Raw genomic sequence first — 20000 nt, 5'->3', positions numbered from 1 at the left:
AAATCTGCAAAACCATACACTAATTCTCAGTGTTTGACTCAGTTTTCAATTGACTAAAACACATTTTGCAAAACACCACACACAATTTTCTACCTAACACACAAAAATCTAACAGGAAGTAACTTGATTTCGTTCTTCAAACACAACCCATCAAAATGCCACACTAAATCACCAGTGCTTCACTCTTTCTCTTCACATGTGCAAACACTCTTTACTTTACTGAACACCATCCAATCATTGCCTTAGTATAGGTCTATGAATAGATATACTCTCTATATAGGTATAGACCCTTTCAATCTGCTCCTAGAGGATTTCCGGTTGAAATATTCAGAACCAATGCAGATACTTTACTGTAAAAATAGAGAAAATACAGCAATCGGACTTTAGCTTACAGTAATGTTCTACAAAAAGTTGACTTTATGTAAAATTTGTCTTTTTACTCTATTTTTGTTTGTCCCCATGTTACAGTACCATTAGCTCAATACATTTTTCTGTGCCTCCAGAAATGCCTTAGGAACGCTTACTGTAGAATTGTTTGTTTCTGCAGTTGAAAGGGTCTATAGGCCTATGAATACATACTGTACACGACCCCCCCCCCCCCCCCCCCCACACACACACACACACACACACACACACACTTGTCTTTAGAAAAAAAACAAAATCAGTGTTTTCAAAATGTACATCTGGTGGTCACTGTATTCTTCTTTGCTTTTTTTCTTGTTTGCTGTAAAATACTGTATTCACAACAGCAAATTATTTGGGAAAAATCCCTATTTTTGGTTTCAATATTGCTTGCATTTTTACTGTGTATTTCAACTTCTCTTTGTTGATACCGTAACTTTCACTCTTGTATGGAAATACATATAGAAAGCCTAAGACAGAAGAGCTTTAGGTTTTGAGCAACTGTGTACATGATGTATCCAAAATGTCATATTATGACAAAAGTGTTTGTAATGTGAGGCGAATGTTTGCTTTAAACATGTGTTTTTGACATTTTGAATGTTGTGTGTCATTTTGCTGGAGATTTGAGGCATTTTGCATTTTGTGTGAGCAGTTGTGTGTTTTGTGTGTGGAGTTTTGAAAAATAGACACAGAGTTTTGAAAACGTGTGTAAACAATTGTAAAAAACTGTAACCATGGGACACGGCTGACTGGTATGTTACAAAACCCCCAGCGTAGCGCCCCACTGCCGCACTGCTGAGATGTGGAGCTCAGTCACACAGAGAGCATGGCTCGTATAAGTATAAGTATATATATATATATACTATACACAGAGAGCATGGCTCGTATAAGTATAAGTATATATATATATATATATATATATATATATATATATATATATATATATATATACTATACACAGAGAGCATGGCTCGTGTTATTACCTGACCATTGCTTGGCCCAGATTCAATTCCTGAACCTGTCATTGCGAGTTCATGAGTTTTAAAAAAAAGTCTGCTAAAAACACATTACTTTTACTTTACTTTAAAAAAACAGAATATTGACTTTGCTAGACAAAAGCCTGTCTTGAACGCTCTGTAAATGTAAATACATTTCAGTTAATGAAGAAGAAAAGCCCCCCCAGTTCTCTTGCTCCTGTGGTTTGTCCATTCACGAAAGGCTAAATAAATCTGAAGTACATTTCTAATAAAACAAAAGCTGCAACATTTTACCACGAAAACCTCTGTAGTACGACTGGCCAGGCAGCCAGAACCTGGTCCAACCATTTTGGTCACCACCAGAGTGTTTGACAGATTTTACACCCCCCCCCCTTCTCTCTTTTTCTCTCTCTTTATCCCTCTCTCTCTCTCTCCCTCTTGCCTCTGAAACGCAACAGCAAATGCTAAAATGATGTGAGTTTCCAGAGCAGAGGAAACGGAATAGTGCATAGCAGTTGGTTGTGGGCCAAGACCAAGGTCATAATTACAAATGGAACATTTCATGGTTTAGAGTAGAGTCTAGCGTTGACCTAAATGAGCTGTATTTTGAATTTCCACAACCAGCGTTACGGTTTTGATTACGATAGCGAGAGCTGGAGAGCCATTCAGAGGTCAGCTGTGATGGGAGCCTCACATGCCCATTGTGTGCCGCTAGCTTAGGCTCACTCTCAGACTAATCTCCCAGCACCCAGCCGACGCCAGGCAGAAACTGGCACTGGGGGCACCCGTGGGTGTGCCCTCAAGGCTGCCCACACCGCCACCCACAGCCAGACGCGGCCTAAAACAAACTCCTGACTGATTAGGCTCCAGCTCTCTAAACAGGACAGCTGAACCTTGCCCAAGTGATTTAACAAGCATCGTCATTTGACAGTAATAATGCTGTGCCTCTCAGCCCCAAACCTCTCAAAAGAAACGCACTCCCCCTCTTTGTTCCAATGAAAGAGAGATCGTACAGATTTGTGGGACTGCTTGGTGCTGTATTTTTAATTGCATGGGATAAAAAAAGGCCTTTGAAGTTACTAGTACGGTTCAAACCAGCACAATTGGAAACAGAAGGCCAGCAAGTTGCACAGAAAAAGAAATCACAACTTTACAGTTCTCTACAAAGCTCAGTTAATAAGTACACATTTCTATGTAATTGTATCGGTTCAAACATTTGTTTACCAATAGTTAGTAAAAATAGCAACATCATACATGAATTTCTCTTAGTGATTCTGTGGAGGAAGGTCCTAAAGTTTGCTAGTCCCCACCTGGACCATTTCTTTTTGGACCTTGAATCTCTCTATAATACAGTATACATCACTTGAATCTCTCTATAATACAGTATACATCTCTTGAATCTCTCTATAATACAGTATACATCTCTTGTCTGCGCATCCACAGGAAATAAGGTACAAACAAGGAAGATGGCTACGGGGAAAAGGAGCAGGCAGCCTTCCACATTTCAGTTGGTGCTTGGAAAAGCGATAAGACCTGACATATGACAGGAAAAGGCTCTCTGTGCAACCTTGGACAGAGATGTGTATGTTGTTGGATTGCATGCTTTCCACATAAATCTACTGACCACAGAGTAACCTCTGGCATGGAATACCTGGCTTGTGTCCACCAAATCACACTCTGATAAACTTTGAACTTCCCAGCAGACTGGAAGTGTTGAGAGGAACAGTTCTTCAGAAGAATGTGTGTGTGTGTGTGTGTGTGTGTGTGTGTGTGTGTGTGTGTGTGTGTGTGTCCAAACCACTTTGAGAACACATGCTTTGACACTTTAGTAACTTTGAAATCACTTACTTGTGTTTAACCAACACACTTTATTACTCTAATGCTGCTTTGAACCATCATAAAAATACTTCTTATTTGATACTGAAATTCCAGCATTGTTTCCCTTCCTGCTCAGTTGGCCTGAAGTGTTTACTTGTGCCCTAATCCAAAGGCACATCTGGAGCCAATGCAAAGTGAAGCTACCTATGTTTTATTCTTGTAAAGCACCTTGAAGGTGACACCTTTCATTCAAATTGTGTGTAGATCTAGTCAGATAGTATGCCTATGTGTTGTGATAATGCGGTATGTGCTGTGTGTACACCACCTGGTGGCTCGTGAGGGGAAAGGCAGGCCAGTGGCAGTTGTGTCTATTAACAGGACTACTGTCTATGTTGTGCTCACATGTTTCTACATTGTATGCTGCATCTCTGTCTTCTTTCCCTTGTGATACTACTGTGTTATGTGTAACACTAGCTTTGGCAACACTGTACCCAGTCATGCTAATAACGCCCCTTTGAATTTGAATTTGACATAATGACATAGCTTATAATATGACCATGTATCAATCAAGGAAAATCTAACAAATGGCTTTGAAAAAAGTTATATTGAAGACACTTCAGATTACAAATCCATTCAGATTAGAAGACACTTCAGATTACAAATCCATTCACATTAGAAGGCACTTCAGATTAGAAGGACATTCAGATTAGAAGACACTTTAGGTTACAAATTCATTCAGATTAGAAGGACATTCTCTGTCCTGTATGCATGTCTCAGTAGTCTAACTCATCTGTTCCAACTCAGCCATCTAGTGGCTTGATTTTAAAAGAAAAGTGGTATAAAGTGATTGATAGGCCCATATCATTGAGGTAGTTTGTTCTCTTCATCGTGGAACAATTGATGACACTGAGGTGTTTTTACCATGCAAATTTTAATTATTTTCTGTAAAAATCTAGTTTACAGCGATCTGATTGGCATGGCAGAACTTAGCATGTCCCTAGCAGGAGATTTTGTGCTCAGTTGAAGTTTTTTTTTTTTTTTTTTTTTTTTGTCAATCATTGACGTGTTGAAAAGCGACCATATCAACCCTTCTTGAGTGTAAACTTTGAAATATTAATTGCTAAGCTTTTATAATCATTGTGACATATGTCCTTATTGGAATTACATGGTAATTAGGGTTATGGAAATTTCAGTTAAATTCTTTTCCCACAAAACCTCGGCCTGCAAGGTTCAGCGGGGTCAGTGGGTGTGTGTCATAGGTGTGTGTGGGCGTTACAAGGTCGAAAATGGCTGTACGCTAACAATTGTTTCAATTTTTGAGCACCTTTTTATCCGTTGAGAATTTGTGAATATGTATGTTTTTAGAGTTATATTAGTGAAAGGCCAAAGATGACATATTGAACGAATGAAAGAAAGACAAAGTAAGGACATTTCGGCCTACAGAACGCCGACCAAGTACGTGAAACGTAAGCGGAAACCTGCGTCATGGAACTGGCCAATCAGAGGATGGTGACGCAGTGGCGCATATATTTCACTCACAGTGACGCATGAGTTGTTGAAGAAGTACAGTTCCTACGCCATGTTTTGTTACAAGAACACGAAAGAAAAGTGTTAACGATATTTTGAAGAAATATCGTATTGGTTCAGGAAAGGGGGAGACGAAGAATATGGAATGAGTGAATGGACTTTGTAGATCACTGGGTGTATTTTGCTGATACATTTAATCCTAACTTTAAATAATATATCGAATCAAAATGTCGGACGACGCAGCGAGGGAAGATGCCCGTCGAGAATACCAATCATCCCTGGAAGATTTGACTTTCAACAGTAAACCACACATCAACATGCTGACCATACTTGCTGAGGAGAATCTTCACTTCGCCAAGGATATCGTCGCAATAATTGAAGCACAAATCGTCAAGGTTTTTATGAAAATAGAATTCTTTTCAAGCCAATATGGCTTCAATGAATGGTTCGTTTGCTGGCTAACGTTAGTGGTAGCTAGCAGTGTGATTATTGAGCAGACCATGGGAACATGGCGGACACGTTCTGCTAATCGTAATGTTAGCTTGCAAGAAATGCAGGCCGCTAATTTAACGTTAGCTTATATCATAACGTTATTTTGAGTTGGCCTAGGTAACTATTGAGTAACTTTATTCTCACTAGCATTCTAGGTTAGTTTCTTTGTAACAGTTAAACTTGTTCGGTAATTCAGGAAAAAAATACTAAAATATTGATATGGCCATTTAAACAGAAAGCTAACGTTGCTTCTATTTCGGTGGCGTTAACGTTATTGCAAGTTCTTCAGCGAGGTAGTTAACTAAACGTCAGCTAATATAGTTATATATATATATATATATATATATATTATCTAGCTACCGCTAGTGGTTTCGCAAAGCGAACGTTGCATCATTACATAACGCTATGCTAACCTAAATGGTGAATAGAACTAGTTGAGAATGCTACGCTAACTTATGGTTGAAACGGCGTGTCAGTTAGCCTCCGCTCCGACTAAAATAAGTTCATAGCATATGTTAAAGAAACATAAGTTAAGTTACTGCGAGCTAATGGTAACGTTTACACTACACCAGGATTAAGACAGTTCAGCTAGTTCTGATGACTAACGTTTAAATGCCACTAACTTGGCGTTAGCAGATGCTTTAGTAATGTTAGAGGCCTAAAAGGATATGGCGACATTTCAAAAACTTGGGTAACAATGACTGGCAAAACGACCAAACTGATTGTTAGGCAACATGCACGTCCGAAAGTGTCGCCTTTATTCAGATAAAGCTGTAACGTATTTTGTCTTAACTATTTCAAACAAAGGTTAACCCAACTAACGTTAAATTACGTTAGTACTCCGCCGCTATTCTAAATGGGTTATGTTAGCAATTAACTAGCATTAACGTTAGCTGTTAGCTGATAATAACGTCTCTGGGCAGCTAACATCCCATGCTTACGTTTTCGAAAACTTCAAAAGTAAACATGTTTGTCAAATAGCTGGAAAGGTAACTCTTAGTTTGCTATACATTGATAACTTGCATTAGTCTCGTTAATCAGAAGCATATTCGTTACAATACAGATATTACGAGCTGCTGTTTGGAAATTTATCAGAAATAACATCGATAAAAAGCATGCACTTGCGTTTACAAACTAACGTAATGTTAACTTTAGCGCTAACTGGATGATGTGAGACCGGCGAGCTAATTGAATTCACCTGTTATCAGCAGTTAAATAAATTGTATTTGAAATTGTCACTATTTCTAGATGTTGAATTTAATGTAGGAAATAGTGTCCATATGAGTTTATCCTAACCCTTGCAAGCTAGCTGGCTAACTAACGTTACACTTGTAGACAGCTTAAATTGGTTATCATGGTAATGCCCGGTACAGACCAGCATGGCATACAGATCATGTTGCTGAGGCCAAATTTAGATCTCACAATGTAACCTAGCAAAATGCACTTTGAATGCAGTTTACATTTCTGTATTCACAAGCAAATTACAGTAGTATAAATCGACTAATCACTGTAGATTCCTCCAAGAGGCAGTGCTATTTTGGCCTTCTCAGTTTTCAGAGAGTCTCTTCAACTTTCACTTTATTAAAACATACAGAGTAGTTATATGATCAGCTGGTTAATGAATTGATCTAGGTCAGTGGTATACTGCTGTCAAATGCAGAGTTAAGTCAGCAAGTTGGCCATGTAGACTTTTTCAATTGAACATAAAAGTAAACGGCTCACCAATGAAGAACTTGGATAGTATATGGTGTACTTCTGTGCTACACTAGATTTCATAGACCAAACTGTTATTATTTCAATGGCCTTTTAATTTAGTTCTTATAATTTAGTTGAACGTCGGCAGTTAATGTGTTGGTGAGCCCCTAACTGTAACAGCTCGTTATAATGCTATGTACCACAGACATATGTTTGTAGGGTAGGCTATGCAATACTGATGCCTTGTCCCATGTGATTAAAATAAGGGAATGTTTTGATTGAATGCGAGTATTCTATTTTGTTGGGGTGACTGTTTTCAACTGATGGCTTCATGTAGTTTATCTAGTTGCACCGCTACAGGATTCTGCCACCAACCTGTTTATTTTCTACTAGTATACAAATTCGGATACACTGGAGTCTTAGGCTTTTGTTTTATATGAATTAAATGTGAATAAATGGTATTTTAATGTGACAATAAAAAATATGAAATGTGATTTTTGTCTTTTTCTTTCCAAGTGTAATTTTTGTGTAAAATCAGTCACAGCTTCTTAACCAGCAATGAAACTTGTATTGACTAAAAAGTGTGGTTTAAACAAGGCACTGCCTACATTACAATCTTTAGTGCTTGGCTCTTAGTGTGAAGGTGTCGCTAACAGCAACAGTACAACAGTGTTTTATCTTGGGGGTTGTTAAAAACTGTTTTTGTGTGTATGCACTGAAAACAGAATTTTCTTTTTTAAAACTTTTTGGAGACCTTTTCCACATTTTATAATGGGTGAAGTTTTTTTTTTTTTTTAAAAATCACCTAACAAGACTGAAGACATGGTTAGCTTTTTGCCAAACCCATGAACATGTTCTGAGACTATACCAAAAACCTAATCCTCCTATTTCTGTGCTTAAACATCTCAAAGGGTTATTAACATTGAAGCTAAGACACTTCACTGTGCTATTAAAATGTACCATTCTTAAAAAAAAAAAAAAAAACTCAAAACAGGACATTTAAAACCCTCTCATGCAATCAACATTGAAATCACTCTGGAAGAAATGTTGCTGCTGAGAAAATGGACAATTTGCCCTTTTTTCCCCCCTCATGGATGATGTTTTGCAGAGAAGAATCTGAACACTGTCCTTTGTGGACTTGACTTTTTGGACTGTCAGACTGTCACCGCCCATCATGCGCTGGATTTTTTTGTAGCTGAGCTTTCACTTTTTTTTTTTTTTTTTTGTTCTGTGAAGACCTGAGTGGTTGACCTTTGTCACTTTTTTTTATTTTTATTATTATTATTTTCCCCTAGTTCCACCAGCCTGCACTTTTGACTTTGAAGTTAGAGTTAACCTTCCCTTTTTTTTAACCCAGTGCTAATGATGTCTATCTTGCAAACTGTATAGATTCTGTGCTCTAAACTTGTGTTCTTGCTCCAGGCGCCAGCAGCAGAGAAGCTCCCGGTTTTGTACTTAGTGGATTCCATAGTGAAGAACATTGGCGGGGAATACCTTGCAGTGTTTGCTAAAAACCTTGTCACTTCATTTATTTGTGTATTTGAAAAGGTATACAACCATTTTTTTTAAAATGTAATTTCAAGTTGATTTGTGTTGGATTTTGTGGCTTTGGAATTATGGATTTAACACTGCAATGTAAAGTAAAGCGTACAATGCCCACTGTGGATTTTAAACATTTCACTTCTTTTGACACAATCACTGTTTGGTTGACTTGAGCATTGATGTGAAGTAAATGTTTATAGGTATGAATGGCAGGACTTGATGTTTGCACATTGGTCGCGCATTCAGAGCACTCAGAGGAGATGTTTATTATGGTCCACACTGAGTTTTATTTTCTTTTCGTTTTGTTTTAGGTGGAAGAGAACACTAGAAAAAGCCTCTTCAAGTTGCGCTCAACATGGGATGATATTTTCCCAGCAACAAAACTGTACACATTAGATGTAAAGGTCAATTCAATAGATCCCGCTTGGCCCATTAAGCCTCTGCAAAACCCGAGCATTCATGTAAACCCAAAGTTTCTTAAGCAGGTAAGAACAGAATGCATATACATCCTCAGTCATCACGCTTCTCATTTATAACGTCACATTGAATTGGGTTATTAAAAAGTGACGCGTCTTTCTTTGCTCAGAGTGAGGAAGCTACTCCGACTCCTACTCCTCCAAAGGCCGTTACGCCACAGCCCCCGCCATCAGCCACCGAGAAAAAAATCAATGAGGAGCAGGCCATTAGGCAGCAGCTGCTGGCCAAGCAGAAGGAGCTGCTTGAACTCCAGCAGAGGAAGATAGAGCTTGAGCTTGAGCAGGCCAAAGTACAACTGGTGAGTTGAGTAAACATGACATTCCTTCTGCAGGGCTAGTGTTGTGAAATCATCCATAAAAAACTGGTGTTCACCAGAAAGATTTAACAGGTGACTACATTTTGTAGTCTCAGAATTCCAAATAGTGTTAGGTAGGGTTGTTATCAGCAGATTTTCTATATGAACTATGTGCATGTAATTCCCATATAAGCCCCTTGGATTTGACCGCATATACACACATTAAAAATGTAATGCAAATTTTGTTTTTGTTTTGGTAGTGGAAATTGTATGCTTTAAAATGCATACGACTGCTGAGCTGCAGCTGTGTCTAAACCTGGACACTACTCAGTCTAGCTTCGATGTTTTCAGTTCACTACAACAAACATTAAGATTTGAACATATGGCATTAACCATGTAAACAGCTTATTAATACACACACACACACTTTTGAACAAAATATTATGTAAAAATGAATATGCTTATGCAAACAAGTGCAATCATCTTATAAAGCAGTCCAAAGGCTCTTTGAGTGGAGAAGGACAAGCCAGGCAGCAGTTGCTCGCAAAGCAGAAGGAATTGATTGAACTTCAGCAGAAGAGGATAGAACTTGAGCTTGAGCAGATAAAAGTGCAACTGGTGAGTGCAGCGATGGCCTTTTCATTTTCCTTAAAGAGCTGTGGGAAGAGTGGGAGATCCGTAACATTTGTAGTCTTGGACTTCAGTAGAGCAGCTGACACAACTAATGCACTTGTGCGCTAAAGCTGCCTCCAGTCAAAGGAGGCAAAGAAACGGCGGCGTCGTAGTGGTGTTTTCCCCGTCTGTCAATCAAAACACTATGCATCTGTATTAACACTAATGACTACTAGTGTAGTAGTGACTCAGTGAAGATGGTTAGAGTGGCAGAAGCCGTTCTGTTCTCTCTGTTTTGCTTGCAGACACTGGGTTAGTCAACAGATATAGCAGTGCCACATTGCTCACCATAAAGATCAATAGAAGGCATGCAAAGCAATGAACTTAGAGTCTCTAAATAGCGTCACTAATGTGTGCAATCAAAGCTCATCCCACATTATTGTGATTGGCGTTTCCGTTGTATTGTGCTGCTATTCAAACGGTGTCTTCACACATTGTCCTGTCAACGTTGGTGCTTTAATAATTTGGCCACTGCGCCTAACTTTGCCTGATTATGCATGCACAAGTCAACATTTTGCCTGCCCTTTGGAGCCCTTTGCGTACTGGCAAGCAATGTTTTCAGCAACTGTTACGATGTGAGTCATTCATTTGTCAGTTGTCTGTCAATGAAAGTAAATGTTGTATTGTTAGCTCAAACTCTTAATCCTGTGTATTCAGGAGCTCCATAAGTCTAGTGAATGAATAGCTGTGTAGTATCAAGGTAATAATACCAAGTCTCAAACTTTATGTGGTATCAGCATGCTCCTGTTATAGTACATTAATAAAGTATTTAATAATTACCTACAGAGTTGTATAAGTCCAGAGTGAGTATTCGGATCATTCAGTTATTTTATACTCTAGTCTGTGTTGGCCATGTGGTACAGTTATTGGCACCTCTGCTAAAGTTGACAAAAATCGGGTCTTACAAATAAACTGTTGGTGATTTATTGTAGTCTCACAATGAAAACAATGAAGAAAAGTCCAACCTTGAAGGGAAGCACATTATGTACTATTTTGTGAAAAAGCTCAATCTCATAAAGAAATATTTTTAATACAAACGTGTCACTCACAACTAGATGTACCGCAGAGAGGTACAAAATACGACCACCGCCCAGTCCTGCACATTCTCTCCGCAAAAATAAATCATGCTTGTCAATTTGTCTGTCTCCTACTCCATCCCCTACTTTTGAGTATGTAAATGAGTGTGTGCATAGTGTGTGCTTTGTTTTTGTGTATCCCGGGAATCGCTGACACACAATTACTGAAGGAAAAAAAAAATCTGGAAGAAAAAACACTGACTAAACCTATATGACCGCCACTTCGCTGAAAACACACTGACTAAACCTATATGACCGCCGCTTCGCTGAAAACACACTGACTAAACCTATATGACCGCCGCTTCGCTGAAAACACACTGACTAAACCTATATGACCGCCGCTTCGCTGAAAACACACTGACTAAACCTATATGACCGCCGCTTCGCTGCAAACACACTGACTAAACCTATATGACCGCCGCTTCGCTGAAAACACACTGAGGCCATCCTTAAAAATATTTTTGTTTGCAGTAACAGCCAAAAAAAATAAAAAATGGGTCGGTAGGTAGGTCAATTTTTTTTTTTTTCAAGATTCAAAGTAAAAAAAAAAGTACAATTTTGGTCATGGTGATTACGTAGGAATGAATTTACACAAATGTGCATATCGTGACGTAACTGACTGGGTCTTCAACCCGTGCCTTCAGGCGCACCATTGCAAATCTCATTCTGATGCAGGTTATATAGACCAGCCTTTCTCAAACTTCTTTGACCTGAGGCCCGGTCATGGCAGACTTTGGGGTCATAGGGCTCATCTACATGTACCCAGAAAGAAGGCTACTAGCTCTTGGCCACGTTATATTGAAATTTGACTATACAATACTCAATGCTATACAGTGTTTTATACAGTCTCTGCTCTGTTTCTAAGGAAGTTCCAAAAAACAACGTCGTTCTATTAAGTTTCGTTAAATAAATAAATAGCCTTCCAACAGGTTGAAGCGGATCTTTGATACCAACGTTATCGATTAGTTTCAGTTTCTCTCACGCAGACGCGCATTGAATGAGTGCTCACCACTTAATTGTAGGGCTCCATGTTTAATGACATCGATAGCAGAAACGTTTGTTTTCTTTTTTCGTCGATCCGCGGTTTCTTGATCAACTGCGCAGCAAATTATCAGATGAAGCACCGGGCCTAATTTCACTCCACGACTCCGCAGACCAGCAGTCTCCATGTTGCGGACCCATATGATGAGAAATGCTGAATAGACCACAACCAATTTCAATACTCCGACACGGTCACCGTTAGACTAGGGGGGAGAAGGGATGAGAAAAGATCTGGCCACAGTTCTTCCAGAACTTCGTGCCAAGTAAAAGCGTTATCAGTTTGTGTGAATGAAACGAAGCGTAGGCCATAGTGTGACATGCGTAAAACTAATGGTGTAGAGATGACGCCACGGGGTTTTATTTAAGTGAGCCACGTTTGCATGTAGGCAATTTATTTACAATACTTGGGCCTACTAAAAGAGATATTATTTCTATATATATTTTAGTATTAACGCAAGTTTACAACCGGCAAGTCGGTCAGACTAAAAGGGGAAAAAAATAAATATTTGGGTCGGTTCTAAATTGACAGGGTCGGTCGGGTTACGGCAAACGAAAATATTTTTAAGGATGGCCTGACTAAACCTATATGACCGCCGCTTCGCTGAAAACACACTGACTAAACCTATATGGCCGCCACTTCGCTATATGGCCGCCGCTTCGCTGAAAACACACTGACTAAACCTATATGGCCGCCGCTTCGCTGCAAACACACTGACTAAACCTATATGGCCGCCACTTCGCTATATGGCCGCCGCTTCGCTGCAAACACACTGACTAAACCTATATGGCCGCCGCTTCGCTATATGACCGCCGCTTCGCTGCAAACACACTGACTAAACCTATATGGCCGCCACTTCGCTATATGGCCGCCGCTTCGCTGCAAACACACTGACTAATCCTATATGGCCGCCGCTTCGCTATATGGCCGCCGCTTCGCTATATGGCCGCCACTTCGCTATATGGCCGCCGCTTCGCTGCTGGGCTCATAATTATTGGCACCTCTGCTTGTAATACCTTCTTAAGTCTCCCTTGGCCAATAAAACTGCAGCTTGTAATATTCTCCTATGACACCCCATAAAGTTGGAGAATACAAAGCAAGAGATTTAAGACCATTCGTCCGTACAAAATCTCCCCAAATTGTTCAGATTCCTAGGTCCACACTTGTGCATTCTCCTCTTTGACTCACCCCGCTGTTTTTCTATGGAGTTTAGATCAGGGGACTGAGATGGCAATGGCTGAAGCTTGATTTTGTGTTCACTAAACCATTAAACCAAGATAACCATGGGTCTTTATCCAAGCATGTTTGTCACATTTCCAGTTGATCAGATGTTGAAAAATGAGTAGTGTATTTAGCCTATGTGTCACTTTACTTTCATACTTTAGTCATGAACCACTCCTGAAAGTTTACAGACACACTGATTAACTTAAAGAAGTCAGGGTTCACACGGGTCTTTGAAAGTTTGTGAATCTGAAAAAAAAATGCAAGCCCCTTGAAAGTTTTCGAAAACAGACATAAATAAATGGAGGTCCTTGAAAGTTTTTAATTTTTCTTTTAACTTTAATTTCTTTTTTAGGAAAGAATTCCATAGAATTCCGTCCACATGTTTCCATTATTTCGCCATCACTTCTGTCGATATCATATGCGTATGCCTGATTTACGTTGGTTAGAACTACACGGCCAGCGTGATTTCTGTGTGTTTCCCGCATGTAGTGTTTGTTGCCCAAATATTTAACATATTGATGACTAAACCAACATGTTCATGGTAACAAGTTAAACTTGTTTTGAAAAGTTTATTTCAGCTCAGTTTTATGCAAAATACAAACATGGAAAATAGAATAGGCCTACCATCTGTCATATGACCAAAAATAAAAGAAAACTGCAACAAGGTATCCTTGGTCTGCTGAGGTAACATGATTTAACCATGCCCGTGCTTGAAATTTATCGACACATTAGGTCCTTGCATTTGAGGATATTGGGCCTAGAAAGTCCTTGAATTTGTCCCAAGGTGTGGGAACCCTGAGAGGAAAAAGCTTCTGTTAGATTTTTTTATGAGATTTTCTTGGGGTGGCAATAAATGTGGGCAACATGTTTTTGTTGTCTTTTTGAGAATTTCTTTTTTTTTTTTTTTTCCAAATACATTTGTTTCCCTTCAAGGTTGAATTTCTCCTCATTGTTTTCAATGTAAGATCACAATAAATCTCCAAACGATTTTCTATACCTGTTTTTAGTCAACTTTACCAAAGGGTCCAATCATTCTGGAGGGTGCTGTATCTAGTTTTGTCAAGGAAAGCATGCAGAATGCAAGTTCATGTGTCATAGGCTCATTAGATCGATAGATAGATACTTTATTGATTAATTCAAGAATGATCCCATCATTTGGTATTGAAAGCAGAAACATGGTCATCCATTGTCCCCGTCTGTCTGCTTCCTTGTATGATGCTCTAGGCTTTTAATCGAATGGGACCAACCACCACCCAGGCCAGTGCTGCACTCCACCCCACACCTGCGGCCGCCCAACCAGGGGGCGGGGCCCCCAACTCCTGGCCTGCTCCGCAGTCTGAGAAGGCGACGATACGGGATCCGCGCTTGAACAGAGCCGGGTCATCAAATTTACATGGCAAAGAATCGGTGACTGCACACACCAAGGAGCCGGCAGTGAGTAGGAGAGAAGCCCAGGGTTTCGGCGGTCTGCCAAACGTGCCTGAGAAGAGAGGGCCTCCCCCGGTGGAGAAGCATAACAAACTAGAGAGGATGAGGATTCCTCGGAAGGAACCGCCGGCGGAAGAGAAGACGCGGCCGAGCAAAAAGGACATGGCTGCTGCCGAGGAGAGGGCCAAGTCCAAGTCGGCATCACCTGCCAGGAAAGACGTCCTCGGCAGGAGTAAAATCGACCCCGAAAACCTCAAGTCCTCGGAAGGCATCAGAAGGGACCCCAGGCTGCGACGCCACGAGAAGGCGGAGCCGGAGGAGGACGCACCGAAAGAGAGGAAGCGCAGCCTGGACAAGAAGGAGAAGGACGAGGCCAGCAAGATGGCCGAGCACCAGAGGCTGACCAACGCCAGGAGTAAACTGTCCAACGGCTCACTGGCCAAGCAGGAGAAGCAGGACTTCAGGATCGGCAAGCTGGGTGGGAAGAGGTCGCGTTCCAGGTCTCGCTCCAGGTCCCCGTCGATGCCCAAGAGGAAGGAACGGCGATCACCCAAGGGCCTGAAGGGCATGTCCGCGTCCCCGCCCAAATTCAGCAAGGTTAGACCGGGGGTGGGCAAACACCTGCACTCCGAAGACCTCAGTCACCATGGCAACACCAGAGAGGACAGAACTGCTCTCAAGAACGCAGAACCAAGAAGGCCGAAACGTGCTCACGAGGAGAGAGCTGTGGAACTTAGAGACTCCTACTCTGCCAGAGAACCACCCGAGACCAAGGAGAACATCAAGAGGTGGAGGAGTGGGTGGGAGGACAAACAGTAAGACACTCTACTTCCTTCTGCTGTTTATATAATAATAATAATAATAATAATAATAATAATAATAATAATAATGATAAAGTGGATGGGAGGACAAACAGTAAGACACTCTACTTCCTTCTGCTGTTTATATAATATTGATAAAGTGGGTGGGAGGACAAACAGTAAGACACTCTACTTCCTTCTGCTGTTTATATAATAATAATAATAAAAATGATAAAGTGGATGGGAGGACAAACAGTAGGACACTCTACTTCCTTCTGCTGATTATATAATAATATTGATAAAGTGGATGGGAGGACAAACAGTAAGACACTCTACTTCCTTCTGCTGTTTTAATCGCATGCTGCTTTCAGTTCCTCAGGTGTTGGCCAAGTTGGGCTTTTCCTTGCCTTCCTCTGTTGGATTTTGTGTGCTCTGTGTTTCCACTAGTGCCGCTTCTGCTAAATGACCTGAGACTGTTGTTTTAGAGCTAAAATGTTGGTTGTTGTTTGTTTTTTAGTCCAAAACATCCAGATGAGTCTCCACCTTCCAAGCCCAGCACCCCAAGGGTGAAGCCGTGGAACCCCACTCATAGATGCACACCGTCCCGACAGAGACAGAATCGCCTCAGCGTCGACGCCAATCTGCACATCCCTGACGTTCTTAACTCTGCAAGTAAAGCAGATCTGCTGAAAAAGGTTTGTTTTCACATCTTACACTGGCTGAATCCCATTTCTCTGTCTCACCCCTTCCTCTTCCCTTACCCCTTCATCTTACCCCCTAGCCCTTGTCCCTCGAAACCGAGTGGCAAGACAGGGGTGAAAATATTCCCCTTGGAAATGAGAAAGCACTAGCCAGACATAAGGGAGAGCTGGAGTAATTACACAATCGCTGCCTGTAGTAGATGCCAGGAGTCGGCAGCAGTAGGTTCTGCAGCAGTAGGTTATGCAGCAGTAGGTTCTGCAGCATTCATATCAGAAGAGCGGTAAAAAGGTTCACCGAATTTTGCTGGACTTAAGTTACATTTCAGACATGGTATGCTGACAATTCCCCGGGTATCAGACATGGTGTGCTGACAATTCCCTGGGTATCAGACATGGTGTGCTGACAATTCCCCGGGTATCAGACATGGTATGCTGACAATTCGCCGGGTATCAGATATGGTATGCTGACAGTTAACATTTGCCCTTCCGCTCACGTGAACACGCAAAACTAAGGGGAAGGGGTAAGAGAGAAATGGGATTCAGCCTACTGACATCTCGCACAAAAAAATGTGTTGGGAACTAAAACTTGTGTTCCACATACAAAACTCAAACATTGATTGATTGATTTAAAAGAGTTTATTGGAATCTTTGAAGAAAAGTTTTACTGAATGACATCATCTGTTAAGTTTTTTGGAAAGGAAAGGGGAGTTTGTGGAGGGGAGGGATGAGCTCCCTCTGTTGTTTAGTTTGGTGTTTGGTTCAGATATCAACAACAGAATCGCTCACAGCATCTTTAATTACACTCTGAGGAATCTGCCGTTAAGTAGCAACATTGAAACTGACCACTTCTCATTTTTGTCCGATCTTCTGATTCCAGGCAAGCAAGAGACACGCTGAAGGGGAAATCACTAGTGAAGAGTTCCTCAACGTGGCCCACCAGATCAGACAGCTCTTCCAGTATCAAGAGGAAAAACAGAGAACTAGTTCTTGGGATTCAAGTGATGATGGACAGTTGCCCTCCAAAGACAGAAAAGACATGAACACACACCCCCCGATGGGTAATCTATCTGCAGAGCAGTTATACCTTGAGCACAAATCTAAACTAGTCAGAACGCGCGTGCAGCGGCAAGGTAAGGGTACAAAGCACCTTAGCTAGTGTTGACATGTTTGATAGTTGTTCTGTATTGTTTAAGTTACACTTGAATGCGTTTGTTTAATTTAAATTAGAGGTGCTTTTATTAGTTTGATAGTAGACATTTGTTGAGTGAATGAAGTGAATGTGGAGTGAGCAAGATAGAGAGAATCTGCACATTATTTGTTGCTTCATTTGCCTTTCCACAAATTCATCTTTAGAGGTGTATGTGAACTTTAGTTTGTTTAAAGGATAAACTAAACTGCATTATCTATAATATCCACTTGGTTTCCATTCTTCTCTAGCTGAGAGAAATCGCCAACAAGCCGGGAATGAAAGAACGACGTCTGCTCTAGAAGAAGATCCAGAACCACTTAGGCGCTCGATCGATGACCCTCTGGAATTGTTCTCCAGACACGAGGGGCCAAGGAAAAGTGACCGGTCCTTGCCCAACTCGGGCCGCGCGGCCAGGAGTTCGCCGGAGGAGGAGTACCCTCGGCGCTCGCCCGCGCCATCATACTGCCGCTCGTCTCCGCTGCCCCTGGAGATGCAGGAGGACCCGGCCGGCGAGCTGAGCCCCATCCCGCGCTTCGAGAGCCCCAACAGCGTCCACTCCGACGAGGGCATGGAGGTGGAACCGCCCCTGGTTCCCCCCAGACCTGTGAGGAACGTGCCCGTGGGGCGCATGCCCAGCGAGCCCGCTGGGTCGGCGCTACTGCACCTCCCGGACGACGGCGGCGCGCAGCCCAGCATGCCCCGGCACGACAGCCCGAGCGTCCCGCCGAGGTTCGACGGCCACAAAGCGCCGCAGGCGTCTTACGATGGGCCGCCGGGGCCCGTGGGGAAGCCGCGGTCAGAGGGGCCGCACCCCAGGCCACACCCGCCGAGCGCCTACGAGGGGAACCCTGGCGCCAAGCGGTACGACGGGCCAGTAAACCCGCGCCTCGATGGCCACGGCAGATACGAGCCCAACTACGGCCCGCGCTTCGATGGACCGCCGCAGCACGAGAAACGGTTTGAGGGGGCGGGCAGATATGACGGCCACATGCCTCACCGGCCAATGAGGTTCGACGGCCCTCACCCTCAGCAGGGCTTCGGGCGGTTTGAGCGACCCGGGGGTCACAACCGGTTCGAGGGCCCCGCGTCGGGCCCCGGGCCCAGCCGCTTCGACAGCCCCATGCAGCCCAGCCGGTTTGAGGGCCCGCCGCGGTTCAGCGGCCCCCATCTGCAGCAGCAGCAGCAGGGGCCCGGGAGGTTCGAGGCCCCCATGGGCTTCCCTCACGGCAACGCGGGCTACGAGGGGCCGCCCGGTCAGCCCGGCCCCATGCGCTTCGACGGCCCCGGCGGCAACCAGCCTTCTGGAATGTGCTTTGAGAATCCCACCGGCCCGCCTGGACCAATCAGATTCGAGGGACAACCCCAGGGGATGCCCAGACACGAGTGCCCACCGCCACCAGGACCCCCCAGGTACTTCGCCCCCCAGAACCAGATGAGGCCGCAGGGCCAGCCTGTGTTCAACGTGCCGCAGGGCCCTGGCCCTATGGTCCCGCAGCCCCCCAACTACATGACCAGCCGCTTCCCCGAGCCCTTCGGCGGGAACGCACAGCCCTTCCTCGGACCACAGAACGTTCCTCAAGGACCAAACTTCAACGTGCCGCAAGTCCCCACCTCCACAGGGTTCCCTAACTCCTTCAGACCCGTGGGCCCCTACCAGGGACCTCCCGTTGGGAACCTGCAGCAGCCTGTAAGTCTGCCTGCTGCCAGAGCACTAACACAGGCTTGGCTCTTTGGCTTAGATACCATACACACATCTAAATATTACAAAGTACTTCATGACTTTGACACAATTTATTGAGATAAATAATAAAACATAGTATTTTGTTTGTTTTTGATTAATTTAAAGCCATATCAGCAACTAAGGCTGTTTAATGGCCTGAACATGGGATGCTATGGTAGAAGATATGGGGAATCAGTATTAAACTATGGGACCTTGCTATGAAAAACATCAACCACAGAATTTTAACTATAAAATCGTTGTCTTTTGGTTTTCAGAGCAGGGCGAAAGAATAAAATATACTACTAAGTTTTAAAAACAGAATTTTCCCAAACTCGTGCCTCAATATGTGTGTTATTGTGCACATGTCATGTTCCTTATTGCATACTGCAACTTCTGATCCTTCAGATGAGCCTGTTGTCCAACCTCAGCCAGCCATTCATGCCACAGAACACAGTGTCTTTCAGTCAACCAAGTAAGTACCATGGGCATACTCTTTTTTTACTGTTGAAGTGTGTGTGTGTGTGTGTAAGTACCATGGGCATACTCTTTTTTACTGTTGAAGTGTGTGTGTGTGTAAGTACCATGGGCATACTCTTTTTTACTGTTGAAGTGTGTGTGTGTGTAAGTACCATGGGCATACACTTTTTTACTGTTGAAGTGTGTGTGTGTGGGGGGGGGTGTTTTTGCTCTGGACCAGATCAGTTGATCACACACAGCTTGTTTTCTCAGTGCATCACTAACGAATGAATGTGAACAGAAGTGTTGATCTGCGTTTGTGTCCCTCAGACGCTCCGTTTGGGCAGCCAGACAACCACCTCGGCCAGATGGACGTCAACGAACTGCTGGCCAAACTCCTCTCCAACGGCATCATTAAGCCCGCCACCACAGACGCATCTCAGACTGGTGAGTGTCTCGGCCATGTTGAT

At 42.7% G+C, this 20000-nt stretch overlaps 1 protein-coding gene across 4 annotated transcripts in view; it reads left to right on the top strand.

Moving 5' to 3' along the window:
- The first annotated feature begins 4734 nt into the window (after positions 1–4734).
- Positions 4735–20000, top strand: part of pcf11 (PCF11 cleavage and polyadenylation factor subunit) — an 18907-nt gene continuing 3641 nt past the window's right edge. Inside the window, exons 1-11 of one of the 4 annotated variants that reach the window (XM_076274743.1) lie at positions 4735–5119; positions 8334–8459; positions 8765–8938; positions 9040–9228; positions 9721–9843; positions 14461–15479; positions 15982–16159; positions 17043–17295; positions 17603–19041; positions 19480–19546; positions 19861–19977. In XM_076274743.1, coding sequence (XP_076130858.1) covers positions 4952–5119; positions 8334–8459; positions 8765–8938; positions 9040–9228; positions 9721–9843; positions 14461–15479; positions 15982–16159; positions 17043–17295; positions 17603–19041; positions 19480–19546; positions 19861–19977 — 3853 coding nt within the window. In that variant the 5' untranslated portion in view covers positions 4735–4951. Of the gene's footprint in view, positions 5120–8333; positions 8460–8764; positions 8939–9039; positions 9229–9717; positions 9844–14460; positions 15480–15981; positions 16160–17042; positions 17296–17602; positions 19042–19479; positions 19547–19860; positions 19978–20000 lie in introns of all 4 variants that reach the window. The other 3 variants (XM_076274744.1, XM_076274742.1, XM_076274745.1) reach the window with 3 other exon arrangements.

The sequence above is a fragment of the Alosa pseudoharengus genome, unplaced genomic scaffold (genome assembly GCF_046254945.1).
Source record: "Alosa pseudoharengus isolate Yale_2024_CS ecotype anadromous, Long Island Sound unplaced genomic scaffold, YU_APseudo_1.1 YU_APseudo_1.1_scf_8, whole genome shotgun sequence".
Lineage (NCBI taxonomy): Eukaryota > Metazoa > Chordata > Actinopteri > Clupeiformes > Clupeidae > Alosa > Alosa pseudoharengus.
This window is presented reverse-complemented; position numbering and strand designations above follow the sequence as displayed.